Source organism: Cebus imitator, unplaced genomic scaffold (assembly GCF_001604975.1).
Source record: "Cebus imitator isolate Cc_AM_T3 unplaced genomic scaffold, Cebus_imitator-1.0 Scaffold342, whole genome shotgun sequence".
NCBI classification, from domain to species: Eukaryota; Metazoa; Chordata; class Mammalia; order Primates; family Cebidae; genus Cebus; species Cebus imitator.
In genome coordinates this window covers 716,058-734,485 of record NW_016107657.1, presented here as the reverse complement: position 1 = coordinate 734,485, position 18,428 = coordinate 716,058, and the positions used below count along the sequence as shown (strand labels likewise).

The 18,428-nt window shown below is 40.8% G+C and overlaps 1 protein-coding gene across 3 annotated transcripts in view; it reads left to right on the top strand.

Annotated features, from left to right (window-relative positions):
* Nucleotides 1-18,428, top strand: part of TPGS2 (tubulin polyglutamylase complex subunit 2) — a 43,557-nt gene that overhangs the window by 19,039 nt on the left and 6,090 nt on the right. For 2 of the 3 annotated variants that reach the window (XM_017505783.2, XM_037730390.1), the window contains 4 exons: nucleotides 901-1,029; nucleotides 8,850-8,963; nucleotides 10,566-10,726; nucleotides 12,115-15,061. In XM_017505783.2, coding sequence (XP_017361272.1) covers nucleotides 901-1,029; nucleotides 8,850-8,963; nucleotides 10,566-10,726; nucleotides 12,115-12,360 — 650 coding nt within the window. In that variant the 3' untranslated portion in view covers nucleotides 12,361-15,061. Of the gene's footprint in view, nucleotides 1-900; nucleotides 1,030-8,849; nucleotides 8,964-10,565; nucleotides 10,727-12,114; nucleotides 15,062-18,428 lie in introns of those variants that run through there. The other variant, XM_037730391.1, reaches the window with a different exon arrangement.

Genomic DNA, 18,428 nt, shown 5'->3' with positions numbered 1-18,428 from the left:
AATGGCGCGATCTTGGCTCACCGCAAACCTCCGCCTCCTGGGTTCAGGCAATTCTCCTGCCTCAGCCTCCTGAGTAGCTGGGATTACAGGCACGCGCCACCATGCCCAGCTAATTGTTTGTATTTTTAGTAGAGACAGGGTTTCGCCATGTTGACCAGGATGGTCTCGATCTCTTGACCTCGTGATCCACCCGCCTCGGCCTCCCAAAGTGCTGGGATTACAGGCTTGAGCCACCACGCCTGGCCTTAGTGGTCATTTTTTCTTAGACATTCCGTGGTCTATACACCAGTTGTTTTATTGCTCTAAACCATTCCAGTTTTCTTCAGCAGTCAAATAAAGAAAACATGCAGCCTTCCTAGACCCTCATCACAGAAGACTAGAATCAAGCAAGAAGGCTGCCAAATTCTCATCATTGAGTAAAGGAAAATAATAAAGAGAAGGGGGGGATTTTTTTTTATCATGAAAGCTTATAACAAGAAGAATAAAAGGGGTCCCTTGTATAATCAAAGCTGTTACTCCTTCATAAAATATTTATGCAAAATACTTGCTAAAGGAAAGAGGGTGAAAAAACATTTTAAAATCCTTTACCCTTCAGATGTCCCTAAGCCAAGCCCAGATTTCTCAGTTCTTTGTTGGTATTCCCTTTTAAAATTTTCCTCAACTCCACCCTAATACATACAGCGGTTGCTCTTCATCACCTGTAGCCCCCAGTTCCTTTTTTTGTATAAGTTTGGTACTTTGGAATATGCAGTGAGTGATCCTCTTCTTCCTACCTTCCATCAGAGTCCTCAGCTGTGGGGCCAAACAATACCTGGGCTTGGGTTATTCAAGCAGAACCTCATCATAACCATTGTAACTGGCTGTTACTCCATGTAATTCTCCTTATGCATGTTCCCCTAGAGCACATCATTCCACTGGGCAGCATGGCAATTAACAGCATCTCAAAACTGACTCAGCTCACCCAGTCTTCCATGTATTCACTTCCTAATGCACCCACTCTGGCAGACCTGGAGGACGATACACATGAAGGTAGGAAGAAGATACCAGGGTTGGCATCTTTGTTTTGTTTCCAGCATCCAGTTCAATGCCTGGCACACAGTAGGCACTTAATGAATCTTGGTGCATGAATGAATGTTAAAGATTAAACTTCACTCAGCATTTCAGTATGAAGAGGATTCAGTGAACACAGCCATCTAAATACAGCTCCTTTCCCCTCCATTCTTACCTCCCGGCTCTTTGCCACTTCTGAGTGAAATGGCTCATAAGTCAAGTGGCTGCTAAAACCTAGGAGCAGCTGGGTATCAGTGAGGACTTAGTCAGAGTTGTGTTTGGTCACATGTAACAGATGTAGTTACAATGTTTAAATAGTAATTTATTTTTCTCATAACAAGACATCTGGAACTAGGTTGATGTAGCTGCTGGAGAAAGTCAGTGATAAAGTCTCCCTCTGGCATTGTGCTGCACCAGCCTGTGGATGTGGTTTTCATCCTTGTGGTTGAGGAATGTGGGCTATTCCTGTCGGGAAACAAGAAGAGTAAAAGGCAAAGGGCAGTATACCTAGCTGTTTGCAGAATCTCTCCCTTTTGATAAAGAACACAATAGCTTTCTCAGCAGCACTGCCTAATAGCTATTGGAACAGTCAAATGGCAACCCATGTTGCCATGGGTCTGAGAAGGTGAGTACTTTTAGTTGTGCAATATGGCCTCCTTGAACAGAACTGGGCTTTCATTAAGAAAGAAAGGAAGAACAAATAATGAATAGGCAACTAGTGTCTCCAATCCAAAGACCCTGGGGTTCACTAAGCTCTGGCAGAGAAAACTAATGTAAGGCTTTCTCCTCAAATTGGATGATCATTAAAGAATAGTCCCAGAGGAGTTTGGGGGCAGAGGCTGGACAGCGATGGGTTCTGGGAAGAGCCTGTCACTCAAAGATTTGTGGAATCCCCAGGGGTAGGAAAAAGGTCTCACTGTCTTTACATGTGTGTGGTGGGCTTCTCTAAAAGGCAAAGAAGTAGTTAAATAGGTAGACTAAGTCTTCCTTGTTTTTGAGGCTGGAAGAGAAGAGGTAGAGTAGATAACAGAGAGGCTTCATGGGATCACATTGTTCCACATACAAATGGGGATAAAAACCACTTGGCCTTCCGACACCTGCTAGATTCATGCCTTTTAAGATAATGCAACAAGTATACCTAAGTCTCATTAAACCTAAATGGAAAAACAGTGACTTTTCTCAGGGAACTCAGCAGTCAGAGAGATGATGATCAGGAAAAAATACACAATCAGCCGGGTGCAGTGGCATGAGCCTGTATTCCTAGCTACTTGGGAGGCTGAGGCAAGAGGATCACTGGAGCCCAGGATATTGAGGCTGTAGTGCACTATCATCACATCTGTGAATTGCCACTGATCACTTGAGCCCACAAGTTTGAGGCTGTAGCATGCTGTGATCACATCTGTGAATAGCTACCACACTCTAGTCTGTGCTAAATGGTGATATTCCATCACTGTTTTAAAAAAAATACATACTCAGAGAAATAAAACTGCTAGAGGACACAGATAAAAATCTAAATAAGAACAAGAATACTTAAGGAGTTGTAAGACAACATAAAGACTTTCTATGGGTAAAATCAAAGATTCTCAAACAATTGACTACATGAAAAAGAGTATATACATATTTTATTGAGACCCAAGTTAGCCTGAAAAATCAAGTGCAATATATATCTTAAAGCATAGATGAATAAATTTAGAAGAGGGGGATTATGAGGAAAAAGTTAGGAATTTAGAGAAGTGGAAAATAGATTCAAGACACTTTCCATTAGAATTATAGGTGCTCTAAAAAGAGAAAAGGAATAGATAGAAAGGCAGTAAATACATGCTAATAAAAGAAACCTCTCTGCAGATGGAAAAAGCTTACCTAACCCAAGCTGTACAGGTGAGAAAACACAGACACCTATGCATATCCTGATGTGGAGAAAATGACAAGCTTCTAGGCAAAGATAACAAATTACTTGTGAGGGAATAATAAGCAGACTGACATTAAATGTCCCATCTACAACAGTGGAAATAGAAGACAGTCAGAAAGCACATACAGGTTTCTGAGAGAAAATAAGTAAAAGTCAAGAGTCCTGTATACACAATCCAAATACATCTCTCAGGTCATAAGAAGGATGTTAAAAAAACGTAAATAGCCAAAAAACAAATGAAACTAAATGGATATTTCAAGATGTATATACATGAAAAAGAAAAGGAAATGTAGAATCAATGCACCTTCCATGAGAGAGAGTAGGTATATGTGTTTGTGTTTAAAAGTAAATCTTAATATCATGGACTGTGTTGTATAATTTTTACATAAAAACTCTTGGAACATAGTACAAGAAATATTCTACAAAGTATATACTGTCTCAGTTAAACCTAAAAGGTGAGTAGAGAGACCAGATGTAAGAGTGTTACAGGTTAAATTGTATCACCCTCCAAAAATAAATTATGTTGAAGTCATAACCCAAAGTACCTGAGAATGCGACCTTATTTAGAAGTAAGGTCACTGCAGATTTAATTACTTAAGATGAGTAGTTACACTAGAGTAGGGTGAGCTCCTAATCCCGTATGTGTGGCGCCCTTCTAAAAGGAGGAAATGTGGACTCAGATGCACACAGGAAGAATACCATTTGAAGAGGAAGGTAAAGGTTGGGGTGATCCTTTTACAAGCCAGGGAATACTAACTATTACCAGCAGACCACCAGAAGCTGGGGGAGAGACATGGAACAGATTCTTCCCCACAGCAGGAAAGAATCAATGATAAAGATACCAGTCTCAGATTCTGACCTCCAGAACTGTGAGGCAATAACTGTATGTTATTTAAGCCCCATAGTTTGTGGTACGTTGTTACAGCGGCCCTAGCAAATTAATACAGAGGGTGTTCCAGGGATCACAGTGGAGAATGGCAAAAAGACACGACAAAATGAAAAGGCCAAAATCAAGGTATCTGCTGGGATTGCAATCTTACTTATTCCAAGCTTATTGTGGTTGGCTGTTCTCCATTTCTTACAGGTGTAGAAGTAAGTCCCTGTTTTACTCCTGGGTTTTGGCCAGGGTTACTCTCACTACCTTTAGCTGCCCTCAGATTCTGGCCACATGACCCTTTTACAATGTAGCAGCTTATGTCTAAGTCAGAAGACAAATTTCTCTCCAGTATACTACAACAGAGTTATTTCATGTAACAACCAAGGTTATGACTACCTATCATACTCACAGGTTCTAATCACACTCACGAGGAGGGGTGTAAGGTATGTACACCAGGGGGCAGAAATGTTGGGAGCCATCTTAGAATTCTGTACATCACACTTCGTTAGGGAAATAATGGCATATTGTTTCTAGATAATTGTTTCTAGCCTGGGAAACATAGACCCTATCTCTGTAAAACAAAAAGATAGATTGGATATAATAAGCTTGAATCTCCCTTTTCAAAGACAAAGACTATCAGATTCATGAAAAGACTTCCTCTTCTGGTAATGGAAGCTAGGGTAATTCAGAGCAGCCTTCCTGCTGAGGACAGCTGAAAAGCAGTACAGAACTAGAAAATCATCTTCCTTAAAGTATTAAAGAGCTAACAAGACAATGAGATGTAATACCACATCAACATTCAGAAGGAGACACAAATCCAGGGAAGAGGCTCAACATGTGACATTGCTTTTGCCTAGGGTACATTGTCCTTTTCAAAAGATGCAGTGAGGCTGCTAAAAAGCTTAAAATTTGACTGATTTGTGAGACAGGGAGTAAAATGGAGTCCAGAGCCTACAGAAGGTGACATTATAAAATCATCTACCCTCTGGGTTGGCACTGTGAAAAGCTGTACTCTAGGAGACAGGGTGAGTGAAAAGTAACCATTCTTCATGTGGAGTGAAGCTCAGTGTATCCTGGAAAATGCATTAAATCCCAAAATTAGGGTAAATTGATCCCAGATTACTAATCTCCCAATAGGCCTGGCAGAAATAAAGATTGACTCTAAAGAAATGCTCTAAAATTGTAATGACTGCACAACTCTACAAATATATTAAAAACCATAGAATTAATATGTTTTAAATGAGTGAAATGGTATGGTAGGTGAATTATATCTCAGGGCTTTTGTATAAAAAGAAAAGTTCACTCTGGAATGAGATAACATTATGCCAGACCCCAATTTGTTTTTATAAGTAATTTTTCAGAAACTAATTTCTACTAAAAAATAACTCAGCACATGAAGACACACAACCCCATGAATGAGAACCAGCACAGATAACAGGGAACAGATCAGCAGTGGTTACCAGAGGCTTGGGTGGGGAGGCTGGACAGGAAAAAGGGAAACGTTGGTCAACAGGCACAGTTTCAGTGAGACAGGAGGAGTAAGTTCTGGTGATCTGTTGAACAGCATCATGCCTATAGCTAATATTGCATATTTCAAAATAGCTAAAAGAAAAGATTTTAAATGTTTTCACCACGAAGAAATGATAAATACTAGTGGTGGATGTGCTAATAAGCCCGATTTGATCTTTCCACAATGCATACATGTGTTAAAATAGCACGTTGTATTTCATCAATATATACAATTATTATTTGTCAATTAAAAATTAAACTTTAAGAAAATGTTAATTAAGGAGAAAAAAAGAGGGCCAGGTGTGGTGGCTCACACCTGTTATCCCAGCACTTTGAGAGGCTGAGGCAGGCAGATCATGAGGTCAGGAGATGGAGACCATCTTGGTCAACATGGTGAAACCCTGTCTCTACTAAAAATACAAAAATTAGCTGGGCATGGTGGCGCACACCTGTAATCCCAGCTACTCAGGAGGCTGAGGCAGGAGAATCACTTGAACCTGCAAAGTGGACATTATAGTGAGCCAATATCGTGCCACTGTACTCCAGCCTGGTGACAGAGTGAGATGCTGTCTTAAAAAAAAAAAGAAAAGAAAGAAAAAGAGATTCATTGGTACTGCTAAGAGTGATGTTATTAGATACAGAGCACAAAATGACATGCTTATATGCCCATGGAGGTAAAACAAAACTAAAATTTCAGAGGGGGACTGAAAGCAGTGATTGCAGATTTGAAAAAAAAAAATCAAATATTGACATTGTGTTTATAATAAGGCAGAATCTCTTACCAAATCAAGGCTTCTGCAGATAATACTCTACACTCTGGAAGAAGTTTAAAAACATGTGCCTTAAAGGACTGGAGAGTAGTCAGAAGCAGGCAGAAGCTGGAGTGCTGTCTGCAGTTGGCAAAAGGGAGCCACATTGAGTCTTCTGTTCTTACAACTTTTCACCTGAGGGCAGAGTTCAGTCAGCACCAGGCAGGGCTGCTAAAACATACATGTGGGAACATGTCAACTGGACTTTCTATTTCATCCAAGATGGAGTAACAGAACAGATTTATCTACCCACCTGGAGCAACAGTGACAAAGAACACAGACAAAATATATAAAACAGTGATTTTCAAGCACTGGCCATCAGGCAACAAAGGACAGTGAGCCCTGAGAAATGGGAAACAAACAAGGTGAACCCTACAATTTCCCCAGAGAGAGATTCCAGTCCACAGCATAAAGAGGGAGACCCAGGCGGACCCATAGCACTCCCTGATTTGAGAAGACAGAGCTGAGAGTCCGGATCAATCAAGACAGCTAGAGTTCACAGGACTGAGTAACAGATAGGCAAATGCCGCATAAAGGGCAAACCCCAGAGTTCTGCAGTGGGTGTCCCCCTCAAATATTTGGAGAAGAATTGATAAGCACATGCATGTCAAACTGTCCAAGACCAGGGGACAAAGCCACTCATGGCGATTAGAAGAAACAATGCCCAGTGGTCACATAGGACCAGGAACAGTGCCTGTTTCTGTCAGACAAGCTAAAACACCTCATGATTTGGACAGCAGTAGATAGAGTACTCAAAAGGATGGTGCCACAGCAATGGAGAATAATTAGCCCTAAGTAAATACTGCCCTAGTCCTGCCTGACAGATCTTAAGAGGAGGGCCTAAAGTATCTGTTTCCAAGTAACTTAACTGTCAAAGAACAAAGCTCAAGAATATTGACAGAAATATAAAAATATCCAGCACTCAGCAATGCATACATAATAATAGTTTCTATAACTATATTCTGTGTATCAAAAAAAAAATAAGTACAGACATGGAAGGGTTGTGTGTGTGTGTGTATATGTATATGTGTTTGTATGTGTATATATAGAAAATATATATAGATCCCCAAATTATATATGTTATATATATTTGTATGTTAAATTTGGGATGGAGATATATTTATATATTCTATCTCCATCCCAAATTTAACTTTTAGAGATGCAAACTAGTTTCTGAGAGGAAAAATGCAGTGGATTGGATTATTAGTGTCTAAGACATTGCAGAAGAAAAGACTAAAGAACTTAAAGACATAATAGAAGCTATCTAAAGTTACACAGAAAAAAAAATCATTTATTGTGAAAAGAGCATCAGTGACCTGAAGGACAACATGTGGTATAATATATGTGTAATTGAAGTATTTGAGAGGAGAGGTCAGGGGCCAGAAAATATTTGAAGAAATAATGGCTCAAAAGTTTACCAATTTCATGGTAACTATAAACCCACATATCCAATAAGTTTAATAAACCAGGAACAAGAAACACAAATAATACTGAGAAGCACCATAATCAGATAGCTCAAAATCAAAGATAAAGAGAAAATCATAAATGCAGCCAAAGGGAAAGGACGAATTACATAAAAAGGAACGTAGATAAGGATAACAGCATAATTCTCCTTAAAAGCAATTCAAGTGAGATAAAATACTCAAAGGAAAAAATAGGCTAGTGCAGTGGTTCCTGCCTGTAATCCCAGCACTTTAGGGGGCTGAGGCCAGAGGATCACTAGAGCCCAGGAGTTTGAGATCAGCCTAGGCAACACAGCAAAACTCCATCTCTACAAAAAAATTTAAACAATACCTGGGTGTGGTGACCACGCCTGTGGTCCCCAGCTACTTGGGAGTTTGAGGTAGGAGGATTGCTTGAACCCAGGAGGTTGAGGCTATAATGAACCATGTTCACATGCCACTGCACTCCAGCCCAAGTGACAGAGTGGAGACCCTGTCTAAAAAAAAAAAAAAAAAAAAAAATCAACCTAGAATTCTATACCCATTGAAAATGTCTTTCAAAAACAAAGGATTTCCATTCTATCTTCCTGGATCTTAAAAAAGGTCTTTTTGAAAAGCAATCTGGCAACATCTATTCTATTGCAGGATATCTGTCCCATATAATGAAAACATCAGAATATAAGGGCATATACAGAGAAGATTATTGTAGCATTCACAAGTAATGGTAGGCAAATGCCTATCAATAGAAGAATGCTGGAATAAATGAGGGTACTTCACTCCCACAGACTATGAAACAGTCATTTAAAAAGAATAAATTAGAGTTATGCCACATGACTTAAAGGGCTTCTCCATGGTATTGCACAGAAAGCAAGAATCAGATAATGTGTTTGCTATCCCACTTTTATAGAATAAACAATCTCAGGAACGGAAATGAAGTTATGTCAACATCAGGCCATTCAGATTGCTCTGTGGTCCTGCTCCCAAGAAGTTCAGTTTGCTTTCCTCATGACTCCTTTTCCCAGATTCCCTGACACTGTCTGTTGCTGATAGGGAAACCCAGACAGAAGGCCTAGTCCATGAATTAGTTCAGGGCTTTAATTCAAATACAGAGTTTATTTGAAAATACTACTTAAGTATATGTCTGAGATAAGGCTTTTTCCTTCTGTTTTTTCAACCTAGCAAAGTTGGATATGTAAGTATGTGTTTGAGTTGTTTGTTTGTTTGAACATTACCATTAACTTCTGGGTTTGCAGCCAGTGATGATCAGCCAGAGAAGCCTCACTTTGACTCTCGCAGTGTGATATTTGAGCTGGATTCATGCAATGGGAATGGGAAAGTTTGCCTTGTCTACAAAAGTGGGAAACCAGGTAAGAATTGTTTACAAGCATGGTCCTGTAGTTTGACTAGGGTCTTGTCTGACCTTGCTTGTCAGCCATGGCTTAGGAGACACATACCTCCTTGGTCTGTTGAGATGCTCCCAGGTTTCTTGTGTGTCCCAAACCCAGAAATGCCTTTGGTTCTCTCTGAGCATCTCCCTCTGGGCTAATTACTAGTCTTTTTACCCACCTTCATTTGTGAGTCATTGCAAAATAGTAGATGGGATTAGGGTAATATGGGAATATAAACTAAAAGAAATAGACATTTTGTTTATAAACTCCGACAGCAAGTTCATGTACTAGATAAGCATCCAGAAAGCGCATTATCTTTTATCTTTCATTTTATACTTCTATATGTAGGCCAATTAACAGCAACAAAAACCTGAATCACTAGACCTCAAGACCCCAGATGGGAAATTAAAAGCCCCTCTTCCCTCAAGTAGCAGCTGCCACCTAGCCCCTAACAGTCCTTCAGACCCTAGCCTAGGGACTGTGAGACTACATAGCTGGACAATGTTAAGCCCTCTTCAGCTAGCTGTCTGGTAGGGGTGAGAGGATACAGACACTGGGATTTACCTCTGGGGTAAGGAGAAATCATCCAGCTGGAGGAATTGTTGCAAAATAGTCTTGGAGCTGCATCTTGAACTGAGGGGCAGGAATTAGATACAGGGTGGGGAGGACGATTTGGTGGAGTAAAAGCGACAAAGGGGAATCCAAGCCAAGGGACAAATGGGCAAAAGCCAAGCCATGAGAAAGTACATCTGATTTTTGGGGAATGACACTTCCAATTCAGTGGGCCACATGGTTCATGTTGGGGATGAGGAGGAGATTAAGCCAGAAGGCCAATTGCTCTCTCTCATGCAGAGCTTTGAAAACCAAGCAAAGGAGTTTGTACATAATGTGGAAGACAGTGGGGAGTCAATGAAGGTTGTTGAGTAGAATGGCAGGGATCATGACCACTAGCAGTTTTGTCAAAGAAAGAGACTGGGTGGATAATGGAGGCCACTTAAGGAGATGTTACAGCTATCTAGACAGCAGATGAATTAGGACAGGCTTGAAGTAGTAAGAATGGAAAGTCAGAAGCTGCGAGGCAGGACATCACACCACAGCATAGGCAAGACTCCCAGGAGTGAACTCGGCTAGTCTCCTTTGTGGTAGTTTTTCATGGCACTTTTGGTTTTTCATGGCACTGATAGAGACCTCTTCAAAGAAAACCCAAGCCATTCAGTGGTTTTCTGTCAGGAAAGCTGAGATCACAGTGTGCACACCCACTGAGGGAGGGGAGCGCTGATTCCACACAGAAAAGGTGCAGCTTTCTAGATAGCCTGAATATACTTCCAGGTGGTCAGAGACTAACGGATACAGCAATCAACTGATCTATCAAAAATTTGTAAGAGTATCAAAGGAAAAGTGGCCGCTAGAAGATGAGACTGGAGGGTTAGAAGTGGGGCAGAAGGGGAACTTTTACTTTATATTTTACATTCTGTCTGCTGGGATTTTTTTCCTAAACCACGAGTATAACCTTTTATAGTTAAAAAGAAAAAACTGTTAAGCTATTCCTTGTCTTTTTCTCCGCTTTGTCTTCCATTTCAGCGTTAGCAGAAGATACTGAGATCTGGTTCTTGGACAGAGCGTTATACTGGCATTTTCTCACAGACACCTTTACTGCCTATTACCGCCTGCTCATCACCCACCTGGGCCTGCCCCAGTGGCAATATGCCTTCACCAGCTATGGCATTAGCCCACAGGCCAAGGTAAGGGAGGAACGCCTGCCATCGCAAACTATGGTATATACCAAAATCTGAGGAAATGGTTACGTTGCAGGTTCCCAACTTCCCCATCTGACTCAGGAGATCTAGGGTGGGGCCCAGGAACCTACATGTTCAATAAGCAAGACAGGTGAGTCCAGTGGAAAACCTCACTTTATGCTTATCTAGTTAAGTGGTTCCCAAACTTGACTGATCCTCCGAATTAACTGGGGAGCTTTATTTTTAATTAAATTTTATTGGATAGTTTATATCCGATGAGTTGTTCTGGGCTGGCAGTACATGCACCCAGGAAGAGTAAAAAGTCAGACTCTCACTCCTCTGTTCTCCAAGTGTACTTGCCCAATGGCAGCTGCTATTATGAGTTTCCTGTGTGCCCTTGCCAAGATACTCATTGCACATAAAGCATGCATACACATTTTTGTCGTTCCTTTTTTCTAAATCACAAGTATAATGTCCTGTCCACATTATTCTGCATCTTGCTCATTTCACATAACACTCCATCTTGGAGCTTATTCCCTTTCAGTGCATTTAGAGCACTTGTCCTCTTCAGTGGCTACAGAGTATTCCATTGTGTGAGTGTCCCTCATTTATATTACAGGTCTGGTCACCATTTCAGACATACAGATGCCAGGTTTCAACCTGGTTTGAAAACATCAAGTGTAGCTGGAAAATCTTTTGACTAGAGTGAGCTCATCTGGGCTCTTTCATGGTGGTTTCTTGCAGCTCTAAATTCGCAGCAAGTTAGGAACTCAGCTCCAGCTCACCATACCATGTGTGTATTCATCTGGTAGGCTTCATTTTCTTCAAATGTCACATAATTATAACAGTTATCTGGTCAACATTGGGAGGCAGCTGTGATTTAAAAGGTAAATACATGTGGATGCCCTTTACCCTCAGTTGCCTAAAAAAACAGTAGGAAACAAAACACCAACAGATGCAGCACCCCTCAGCAGAGGCCCACACTGGCCTGCCTCCTACATTTCCTGGGGTAATGGTGCTGCCAGAATCCACCTGATGGGGAGTAGCTGGTTTGAGGGCAGAACAATTAGACCCTGTCCTCTAGAGCTTTGGAATCTAGCAACCCAGGCTCAGGACTCACTAGATCAGAAGGAAATGTGCTCAGATTCTTAGTTCTCATATTGCATTTATCTTAAAGATCATGAGACCTCATAAAGCAACGTGTATATCTTACTAGAGGTTGATGGGATCTGTTATCACTTCCACTTAAAGGAAGAGCAAATAGATTTTTAGGTAGATTTTCATGAAAATGTACCTGCTTCCTGTTCACAGCTGTCCTGCCTCCCCCCAAAAGAGCACACAGAATGGCATTTCTTCTTTGAATTGTGACCTTCTCTCCCAATTCTGCCTTTCAGCAATGGTTCAGCATGTATAAACCCATCACCTACAACACAAACCTCCTCACAGAAGAGACCGACTCCTTTGTGAATAAACTGGATCCCAGCAAAGTGTTTAAGAGCAAGAACAAGATCATAATCCCAAAAAAGAAAGGACCTGTGCAGCCTGTAGGTACCCAGAAAGGGTCCTCAGGATCCTCCGGTCCCTCTACTTCCTCCAATTCTAAATCCTCCTCTGGCTCTGGAAACCCTGTCCGGAAGTGAGCACCCCTCCCTCCAACTCCCCAGCAGCTCCAGAGTGGTGGTTTCCATGCACAGATGGCCCTTGGGGGGTGACCTCCAGTTCTGTATGTGGAACCAGAGGCCTCTTTCCAGCTGAATGACCAAAATTTTAAGTTTTTTGGTCCCACTGACATTAGCCAGGAGTTGGAAGCTCCTAGTGATGCCTCCCTCAGAGTCCTTCCTCATATCCTTCACAGCAGGTTGTGCTGTTCCCTGCCTTGGGAACCAGTGGGGAATTTGGGGTCTTGTTTAAGTGGCCAAATAAGTCTGGTGGGTTCTTTCCTCTCCTTCAACACTCGTGCCTCAATCCCTTAGCACTGATTGGAGAAGTCCCCCAAATAAACCACTGGTTTGGACCCATAAGCATTAGAACTGCCTTGTTCATTCAGGAGCCACTAGCCACACATGACTATTTAAATTTTAATTAGATTATATGAAAAATTCATTTCCTCAATTGGATTAGCCACATTTCGAGTATTCATGCAGCTGGTAGATTCTGTATTAGCACAAAGATAATGAACATTTCCGTCACCAAAGAAAGTTCTTTTGGACGGCACTACATGAGAATATTTTCATATTGCTCTTCCTCAGATCAATTAATTTTTGTTGTTAATGTTGATGTCCTAATTTGACAGATCATAATGTTTCATTAAACCTCTCAAATACACAATTGTACGTTCTTTGTATTCCTTACCACAGATATCTTGCTCTGCTAATTTCTTTTGCAGATTCCTATAAAGTTTGTCTCCCTCATCAATTTCCAGTGAAGTTTCTTGCTTCCAGTTTGGTGTTATGATGTTTGTACATGTACCACAATTATCCTCCTTATTAACTTTTTAAAGATGAGGTGTACTTCTGCTGTACTTTATTCTAACTATTTAAAAACAAAAAACTCCCAAACATTGCTTTGTGTGACTCTTCATAAAGAGTTTTAATGATGCCAATCACTGCTAACAGAAGCTTTCCACCTGTTCTGCCTGCCTCTTCACAATTCTTAGTTGTCCAGCCTCACTTTGCCTGGTCCCTGGCCATCTTTGGGACAAGCAGTCTCCTGCTTTGAACAGGGTGAGCTTCCAAGAGTTCCTTTGGAAGCAAGTTGCAATTCAGAAATCACTTTCCCATTGACATATAGGGGTACTGCACCTCTAGCTCACATTTGCTTAATATTTGACACAAGATATATCTGACATTATCTACTACATTTAATGAAATTTTTACAGAGGAGGTCACTCAGATTTGAATTAGGAATGCCTGTTTATTTCCTCCCTCTACAGCCCTCGCTGTGGGCAGAAGCAAAGTCTTCACTCTACTTCCCGACAGGGAAAGTAGGGAGTCACCCACCTGGACCCAGTTTCCTTGGGTGGCTGCAGTTTTTGTCCTGAAGTCCCAGAGGTTAGAGAATGAAGAGTTCTGAGGAATGAGGTGCAGGGGCCTGTACCATCTGTACTCTTCAATCCCAACTGGCTCACTCTCTTTCCCAACTGCTCTCTGCCCCAGTGATTGGCCAGGCTTTCTTCCTTCGCACTGAGTCTGCCTGCTAATCAACCCAGGGTTTCCCTCTTCTAAACCCACTGGGGAACTCAGAGCAGTCCACAGGATTCTCCACATGCACGTTTGCTCTGAAACATTTTTATTTTGATTGTTGACAATAATGCTAGATATGCATGAAAAAGAGCCTTCGTTATTTCCTCCACCTACCACTTTCAATAGCCCCTAAGGAAAACCAAGGTGAAGAGTTAGCCTTCAAGGATGAGGGCAAGGTCTAACTGGCCGCTTCCCCATTTTTGTAATAGTTCAAAGTCTTGACATATCAGTGCTTGAAAGTTTTGGGGAGCATAAATTGAGCTTCGTGTTAACAGCTCATTCATTTGCTTTAAAATAGCAACATATCTTACCTTTGCAAGCCCAAAACTAACCACTTATAATAAGTCTGGTCATCTAAACATTTGTGTGTGTGTGTTTTAACCATAACATGACTCTGTCACATATTCTCTAGGAGACGTTTTGGCCCTTCTAATTTAATTGTGTAGCTTATTACACTTTAAGCATTTATAAATGTGCAACAATTCATGGAGTGGCAGAAAACAACAGAGAGAAACCAAGTTGTCAAGGACAATAGCTGGAGTTTAGTCTTCTGGAAGTATTTTTCTGCCAAAACTGATCAAAGGAAGAGCCAACAGTACCAGATAAGAGATTCTAGCATTAGGCTTCTCCAAGACAAGCGAGGTTAGAAGGGAGTTGAGAACTTATGTCATCTTCCACTGCAGCAGATATCCTTTTTTTAGTACATGGGGAGCCCCTGAATCACAGCATTTCTAAATCAGTCCTGGATTCCCCAAGTGAAGCAGCAGAGGAACTAGGAGGTCAGTGGTGCTCCTCAAATCTGTGGCAACCAAGCGGGAGTTTTCAAAAGGCTATCAAAGGAGGTGGATTACAATAAGGAAAGGCTGAAGACCTGCCTCAGAAGGAGTGAGCAGTGAAAAGCAGGACTGACTTCACAAAATGCATGATCCAGTACAAAATGAAGATGGGCGGCTTTTGTGCAAACATCAGGAAAACATTATCTCTACAGGTACTAAAATGTCATGTTTTTCCTTTCTTCCATAGACTCTTTCTCCACTTGTTATGATGGTGTTTTTTATTTACTGCTTAATGCTGTTCTAACTAAAAAATGTTAAATTCCTATCATGTATTTTACTGTTTATGTTTATATTGTACAATTCCAGTTTTAAATGAAAATATGAGCATTTAACTCATGCAGAATCACCCAAATTACACAATTTGTATTTTATTGCTTGTGTTTACATACTGTATGTATATATATTTTGTTCTTACCACAGCAGGAGAAACACTGTACAAAACTAGCTCAACTGTTACTGTTTCACTTCTTGGTATTTTCAGCATAAGTGGTTGGCTAACACAGGAATATAACATGAGTTAAAAAGGATATGATAGGGCTCCTTAGTCATTCAAGTTTCTTAGAATGCCATTGCCTTCTTTCTGTGTTTGAAGCCAGTTGGGTTCGCATAGGAGGTTCAGCCTTTTGGGGCTCTCAGAATCCCCCCCTTATTCAGTCATAGATAGAAGATGCTTACTTTGTACTCACTTTGAATCCCTTCAAGCTCTGACACACCATGAGTCCAACAGAGTTCTTTGCTCACAGGTCATCATGAAGGCTACATATGAACAGGGCAGTAAGGAACATTGGATATAAGTTGCACATCTCCTCCTCTCATGTGTATATTCCATTGTCCCATCAGACTTCACTTACAGAAAACAGGTTCAAAGATAAAATAGTGCCAGAAGAGCACTAAACTAAATGTGAAGCCCTTCTGAGTATGGGCCATCCGCCCATGGAGCTGGCCCTGGTGAAGGAGGAGGGGAGCACTTCTGGCAAAAGACCCAACAACAGGAAGTTGAGTAGGTTAAATTGGGAAAAAACACCCATGAAATTTATGTTTTGAAACTAAAGCAATTAAAATGGGAATTGGCTGTATTATAAATCAACTGCCCAGGAAAAAGACAGTATGCTGGAGTCACAAAATGAGAATAAATAGCAGAATGTCTCATGATGCACTGATGTAGTCAAGATTGTACATAAAGTGCTACATCATCATGGTGCTTGCAGGGAAGTAACCAAGCCAAAGATAGGAATGAAAGGGGGCAGCTTGCACCCGATAATCCACAGAATCTAGCCCTTAAAGCTGACATGCACCAATGCCACTAGAATCATGTGCAGAAAGTAAGATACCCAGAACCCCCTCCAGACCTACTAAATCAAAATTTCCAGGAAAGGTTCCAGCTGTCAAGGTTTTTAATCAACTGAAGTGGTGACCATGATGCTCACCAAGCCTGAAATTTGTTACTTAATGAGTCTGGGTGGCTTTGCTTTTATTGCATGGAGAATAATTCAAAATCTGTTTTTATTCCAGTAAAGCATATATAATGACTGGAATAGAAGGACCAAGGGAAATTTTTAGTTTCTCCGTAAATGCACATATTTTTCTAAACCCATTATTATGGAGAATTTTTAACATTTACAAAGATAGAAGAACATAATGAACCCCCATATATCCATCATCCAGTTTCATCAATTATCAACTCATGACCAGGCATGCCTTAGGTATACCGATGTTTACTCCTTCAGTTTTAAGTCTATTCAATTTATCTATTGGTTTTTATGCTAAACTGCTTTATATTTTAGCAATTGCTCTGAAGATTATAATATATGTTAACTTTGTCTTTCCAGTAGCCACTCACAAAGTCCCTGGTAGCTATATTTATCTAGTAAACTCTGGCCCCTTTATTACAGTTGATTAGACACCAGGTGGGTTTCTAATCCAAGTTGACTGTGCTCTTACCCTTGAGATCTTAAGTTGAATTTTCCTATTTTCTTTTCTTTTTTTTTTTTTTTTTTTTTTTTTTTTTTTTTTTTGTTTTTTTTTGAGGCAGGGTCTCACTCTGTTGCCCAGGCTGGAATGCACTAGCATAATCATGGCTCACTTCAGCCTTAACCTACTAGGCTCAAGCAATCCTCCTACCTCAATTTCTTGAGTACCTAGGACCAGAGGTGTGTACCACCTGGTTAATTTTTTTATTATTATTATTTATAGAGATGCAGTTTCCCTATGTTGTCCACACAGGTCTCAAATTCCTGGGCTCAAGCAATCCTCCCACCTCAGCCTCCCAAAGTGCTGGAATTAGAGGCATAAGCTACCACACCCAGCCAGATTTCCTTCTTTGGCTTAAGCAACCCAGATTGGATTCTGTTTTTCCAGCCATGCATTGTCTTGTTAACAGACATGGCCTCCATTATGGAGTTAATTATGGCCATTAAAAGAGCTAATATATAGTTGAGAACTCAGAAAAGTTGGCTCCTCTTTTGCTCCTTCTTTTATAATATGATCCCAACCTTTGTTTCCAGCCATTGACTTTCTATATTACCTATCTGGCCCTGCTCTCCTAAACCACTTACTCTTACCAAAATTCCAGCTTCTTCTCTTCCTATGCCTTTACACCTAGAGTTTGCTCCTAAGGTCCAGCTCCAGTCCACCTCCAACTCAGAGGCCTCTGGGAAGCCCTAGGCTACAAGGAGAGCCCTCCTTTAGGTGAAGTGCTTCATGCCAATACCACTCCATTAACTTTTGATCACCCCTGCCTGTGTCCTCTATGTCTTCAGTGTTGAGATGGTATATTAATCCATTCTCACATTGCTATAAAGAACCACCTAAAGCTGGGTAATTTATAATGAAGAGAGGTTTAATTGATATGAAGTTCTGCAGGTTGTATAAGAAGCACAGCTTGGGAGGCCTCAGGAAACTTACAATCACGGCTGAAGGGGAAGGGGAAGCAGGCACATCTTACGTGAATGGAGGAGGAAGAAGAGAGTGAAGGGGGAGGTGCTACACACTATTAAGCAACCAGATCTCATGAGAACTCACTATCACCAGAATAGCAAGGCAGAAGTTGTCCTCATGATTCAATCACCTCCCACCAGCCTCCTCCTTCCAACACTGGGGATTACAATTCAACATGAGATTTGGGCAGGGACACAAATCCAGACCATATCAGATGGGGACTTCATGTTACTTTGGAAAATCCATTGCTACTTAGTATGGAACCCATGAACCGTTAATAAATCTAAAATCAGTTAATGCATAATCTTGTGCTAAATCAAGAACTGCTTCATACTTCAGGATAGATAGGAACAGATGACAAGCAAAATTGAGAAAAAAGTTAAAAAGCTGTTAATTTAAATGTTTATGCAAATTATGAAAAGACAGTCACTACTTTTTTTTTTTTTTTTTTTTTTTTTTTTTTTTTTTTTTTTTTTTTTTTTTTTTTTTTTTTTTTTTTTTTTTGAGATGGCATTTCGCTAGTGTTACCCAGGCTGGAGTGCAATGGCGCGATCTCGGCTCACCACAACCTCCGCCTCCTGGGTTCAGGCAATTCTCCTGCCTCAGCCTCCTGAGTAGCTGGGATTACAGGCACGCGTCACCATGCCCAGCTAATTTTTTGTATTTTTAGTAGAGACGGGGTTTCACCATGTT